The 6,000-nt window shown below is 38.0% G+C and overlaps 1 protein-coding gene across 1 annotated transcript in view; it reads right to left on the reverse strand.

Moving 5' to 3' along the window:
• Window positions 1-4,370, reverse strand: part of LOC124119731 — a 96,869-nt gene extending 92,499 nt beyond the window's left edge. Inside the window, exon 1 of the mRNA XM_048381370.1 lies at window positions 4,341-4,370. Within this exon, the coding sequence (XP_048237327.1) occupies window positions 4,341-4,370 (30 nt within the window). The remainder of the gene's footprint in view (window positions 1-4,340) is intronic.
• Between the last annotated feature and the right edge of the window lie 1,630 nt (window positions 4,371-6,000).

A 6,000-nucleotide genomic window follows, 5' to 3' on the forward strand; every position in this document is an offset into this window, starting at 1 on the left:
TGTATAAACAAACGTCGTATCTATAAGTGCACCGTTAACAGTATATTAATATTCATAATTGTAAAATCTGTCTATGAATGATATTACTTAAAAGTATAAAACTATGCGGGTCAATTAATATATTGATATCATCTTCCTCTTGACAATGTTCAATAAACTATCATATGAAAGGTTTTCTGAAATACATATATCGACTGTTCTGTATGATTGATTTGATCAAAAGAAGTGTAAACTTCATTAACAAACATATCAACATGGTGCACATCTAACCAGTATTGACAGAGATTCGGTCGTGAAGTGATAATAGTGGATACCGGTCTGTTTCTATAGCTATCAGTTTCTAGATATAATATATTGATTTGGTTCATTACTCCCACCCCAAACACCGTTAACGATCCCGTGTCAATACAGCAAAGGTTCTTCAGCAAAGAGACGGAGACTCAGGGTGACAGTTTGCTTCTACGAATACACATTGCTTTATATATGTACATCGATAGTTATTTTCGTATTCTTTAGTAGACAATATTAAAACATTAAAGTAGGTATAGGTATAGGTAGCATAAGTATGATATGTTGGTGCTATAAAATGGGCTCTAAGATCGTCATATGTGTTGCACATCAAAATATAATGATATTCGTCTTCTATATAGATCTCTTTACATACAACACAAATTCAATCTTTTCTCTTTTCTATCTTTTCTTTGGCAATTCTGAGGCGATGGGATCTGCATCTAAACTGTGCGTCTAAACATATAACATTCTAGAGCTAAGATATAATATTCTGTTTTGAAGATTAATTTATACAAGTAATAAATATATGATTATGTGTTATCAGTTAACGCACGAGTCATATAATTAATTCTCTAATCGCTCTAAACCATAAAATAAATTCTTCTTTCGAAACTAATCGCAGAGTTAAGTCTCGTTGTTCAATGCCCCATTCCCTATATTAACAGGCCAGTGTCTAAAACAACACCGAATGAGCGGGTTGTGTTTAACGTCAATTTGGACGGTATTTAGTTGTATCATGACGCGTCAGCGTGATGGGGCTAGGCGTTAACTAGTGGAACCCCCGAAATAACTTATGAGATACTGTGGGCACCCAATATGACCCAAATAAGCCATAATTGATAGAATTCAAACAAAAACACATACCTTTATCATATACTTTGTGCTAGTGACAGCAGGATGTGATGTACTCTTAGTTATAGCCAGTAAATGGACGTGTCTGGCTTCGCATTCCGGGAGTGTGTAGGAACACAAGATGGCTACAGACTGACAACAGGATAATACTCTGATCAATGTTAATTATCTTCATCGAAGAATAAATATCACCAATCAACTAGCCCTTGTAGTGATTGCATAACAAGACTGAACGTCGATAGTACATGTAGCAGATATCTGCATTTGAAATACGTTCCCACCTGCACTTTGTTTTCGTGTAGCGTACCAACGTGATACAATAGATGAATAAATAATATATGTATATGATTCAGTGGTCACAATGTCCTGTCCGTCCATTGTATATGGTATGGAATGTGACAATCAGGGTCATACTTATCAGTTCATGTTATTCAACAATGCATTAGTTGAAATGAGTTCATAATCGAAAAGCACTTACGAAAGTAAAGTACGATTAACGACAGTTATGTAACTGTAATTTACTTTCGTAAGTGCTTTTCGATTATATATATATTGTAATACTTCATCGTTGCCGGCTAATGACAGCTCGGTAGTTTAATACAGTTATTCATAGAAACACTGCAAACTTAAGGTTCAAAGCAACACTATGATACAGGTATCAAAACTTCATTATCGAATAACCATTTCCTGTTTGTTTCATTTGTAATCAACTTTAAACATGGGTGTATGCTTTCATTGTTTCATTTGTAATCACCATCAAACATGGGTGAAAGCTTTCATTGTTTCATTTGTAATCACCATCAAACATGGGTGTTTGTTTTCATTGTTTCATTTGTAATCACCATCAAACATGGGTGTTTGTTTTCATTGTTTCATTTGTAATCACCATCAAACATGGGTGTATGCTTTCATTGTTTCATTTGTAATCACCACCAAACGTGGGTGTATGCTTTCACTTGTAATCACCATCAAACATGGGCGTATGATTTCTGTTGCCCGCCAGTTTACATACGTCAATGAATAAAGTTTGGAATTTAATATAAACCATCACCATGCGTACCTTTATTGTGAGCCAATACTCTACCGGTGCAGGAGGCCGCCTCACAACTGTCATCTAAAGCGAAATCAGTCGTGGCTTTGATAGTATAGTACCCAAAGCAAACACAACGATGCTATTTGAATTATCTTCACAATATTTGTTCATGTAATGAGTAAGAGGATTTTATGGAGCTGAAACGTCTATTACAATGAGAATCTCCCATTGCAGCGTTCGAAGTGCAGATACAGTGTCATGATACTTTGATCAACAATCTCAATGGTAAAATGCTGTTATAACATATCTTATAAGATGTTTAATATCGACCTTCTCTAATCATAAGTGTTAAATTCAAACAAATCAAAACTAGCAATATGGTTTTGATGTTTTACCTGTCTTAAAAGCTCAGTGCTAATAAATAAATGAATAGTACATCAGAAATGAAGTTAAACACGTATCTACTTACTTGGGCCTCCATATTGTGTGGTCACATACCATGCATAATAACAAGCAAGAGAGGCAGACAGTGTAATTTATAGGCATACTGCTGGTGGCCTGATGGGAGGACCATGCCGTAACTAGGTGGCCGGCCACAGATGTGGACAGACAGCCTTTATGTTAACGGTCACTTCCGCCAAGCACACTTTGACTGCAATGTTTTTGCTCAATAGCAAAAGTGCAAAAGTGCAAAACAGCAGAACTGACACTGTGACGGTGCATGGAGCATAAACGAAATATGCTTTTTCCAAAAGACACTTATATCATTATGTCATCCGTATTTCTGTTCTCATGAAAATGATTGTCATAAATATGTAAACAGTTTGTGAAGTAAGAGTAGTGTTCTCGTGATATTGTTTTACACGTGACCTGTGGTATTCTAATTATAACCAACAACAGTGCTACACACTAAGTGCACCTCCGACATTAGTATAGAGGAAGCAAAATTAGGTGATGGATTTCTGATGAGCAAAAAGCTTTCGGTCGTCTAACATAATTAATATGGCTTCAACGTTATAATTCAAAAGTATTTGCACTTTTCATATTAACCGAATAAGTCATAATCTTGTCGGGGCGGTCGGGTAGCCTAGTGGTTAAAGCGTTCGCTCGTCACAGCGAAGACCCGGGTTCGATTCCCGACATGGGTACAATGTGTGAAGCCCATTTCTGGTGTCCCCCGCCGTGATATTGCTGGAATATTGCTAAAGCGGCGTAAAACCATACTCACTCACTCACTCATAACCTTGGTCTAGTTGATAGTGCATCTACCCGGAGGTCCGGGGCTCGGCCGCGTCATACCAAAATACGTACCAAAATATGTTAAAAGATGGCACTCTGCTCGACATACATGCACGTCGCTTTATAACAGCAAAAATATGGAACGCGACATTAAAAAACAATTTTACCTCACCAATTTTACCTCAACGGTACCTCACCTCAAAGTATTGATTTCTGGCCAACCAAGACAAGCGCGAAAACATCTTAACGTCACCCATTGTATCAGTAATCAATTCAAACTGACATTCTCAAGTCCCATGATAGACCCCTTCAACCACAGCTCCCTGGGGACAATGTCCAGATGTTGTTCCATGTTGTTTGGCATCATCGTCATGTACGTAAACGTTGGCACACCCAGGGGAAGGAACCATCACCAAACGGAGACAAGACAATCCCGTCATTGAACAACACGTCGCTTTTTCCGAAATAGTCACTATACTTATGTCTTTAAAAAAATTACATATTCAGCGTGTTTTTTATATTTTAATATCAGTGGATGAGTCGAGAAGAATTGCATTGATGTTCCATAATAATCTTTTTGAGACAAGTGTAACAGACCCTCAATTGTTAAAAAATGGGATTGGAACCAATGGTCTGTGACCTTAAATGCAGAAATAGATTAACATGATTGTCTGGCCCAGACTTGATTATTTACAGGCCGCCGTCATAACGCTGAGTGCGGCGTTACACGACAAACAAATAAAACTCGTTTTCAACTAACCAGATCACCTTGTCTAAGCAAAGGGTTTGAATAGTATATGTTGTTGACATCAGCGATCTGTAAAGTAAACAATTCATTACCGATCCCACCGTTCCTACATGTTGGTACCTGTTTCTATATAATGGTAATCGGTCACTATAAGATAGGATAAAACTTTAAACTCACGTATGCGGACGTCCCGAACCTGTTGTCCATCCTGTTTGGTCACCTATGGTCAGTAATTGCAGTTGCGCATATTTATATCTGTTCGATGATGATTAGGAGTGGGAGCGAAGGTAGCCAATCACAGCTGACTGGGTCTTTCAGTCGACACACGCCACTAAACTGCAACGGGGGGACTTTATGGTAGACGGGTGTCACAGGTCCATGGCATTCAGTGCTGATTACATTGCTTTCCTTTGTCGTGCTTACAACTGCACATGTACATGTAATCAATTCCATGAAAATTTAACTATCTGGTTGTGAAAACATTAACGACAATCACATGTAATTGCTTTCTCTCTAGACTGAAGTAGCCGTGTACAATAGGATATAAACATATTGATTTCATGCTATGGGAATACCGGGGTCCTCCCGCAAAGGCTAGAACAAATGCTCGTTACATTAACTCGAATAAGCTCCATTAAACTGTGCATTCAATGTGAAATAAATCGAGATTCCACAGACTGTGTGTTTGGGGGTTTCCTGTATGCAGACCATTTAGAATAAGGAACACCATGACATTGTATAACTATGGCAGGCTTTTGATTAGAATGACTGCATAAATAACAGCTTGACTCATGGGAATTAATTGTTAAATCGTTGATGAATGTCCTTTCATTATCCACGTCCTGCCGTGCCATGTGTGTTTCTGTGCTGTGGTGAATGCCCCGCGGGCCCTACATGGACAGTTTGTTGTTGCTCCTACTGACAAGGCCTACAAAACATAACAATGACATGTAGGCATCACTAAAATTATTGCTCGATCATAGAACTTGGTAGAAATGGCGTATCAAGTTATAGGAGAGTTTGATTATTGAAATTTTAGTGACCTGAGTCAACCGACGTTACCACATTATTATTATTATCTAAACATTATTAATAAAAAAAATACTGATGGCAGTATTCGAAACAGAACGCATAAAATGCAACCTTAGATTTAATGATAGCTGCCAAGAGACAGAGGAACACACCAACCATGTGCTATAACACACAACCATGTGCTATAACACACCAACCATGTGCTATAACACACAACTATGACAAAGCTGTCATTGAATCTTTTCTATTGAATGCATGCATAACGACAAGAAAGTTCAAAATAGCGCGTAGAACATCTAACGACACGCAACATCATCATCAAAGTTGCAATATTTATTCTTAAGTATTTATATCACTAATTGTCAAAAGGGAGGACTCCAACGCTCCAATAGTCAACTTTCCCTTTTACATTCCAGCAGCTCCATAACTTGGTATCTACATTTCACAACTTACAATCGAGCACTCTCCTTCTACGAAGATTTCACAGTGGGTCATACGACTCTTGGCCAAACGTTATTAGATCAGGGCTACAACATTCAAAGCGTCAGTAAAGCGTTATAGTGGGAATGTGGTGGACATTTCCATGTTGAAGGATAGGATATTTGAAGATATGAGGCAAAAGAATTTCCCCCCTTTTTTCTGAAATAAATATGTTTATTTTCAAAATCCTGATCGGATCCTGATCCTGGGAAATGCCACAGAAACATGATTTATGCTCCAGTTCCAATTGCCGCCTAATGCCCATTACACGATACAATCTCCCCTTCTCACGTGGCTAAGTGCGTTTTGACATTTTCTACACATC

The sequence above is a fragment of the Haliotis rufescens genome, unplaced genomic scaffold, assembly GCF_023055435.1.
Source record: "Haliotis rufescens isolate VD_foot unplaced genomic scaffold, xgHalRufe1.0.p SCAF_1, whole genome shotgun sequence".
In the NCBI taxonomy this organism is placed as follows: Eukaryota; Metazoa; Mollusca; class Gastropoda; order Lepetellida; family Haliotidae; genus Haliotis; species Haliotis rufescens.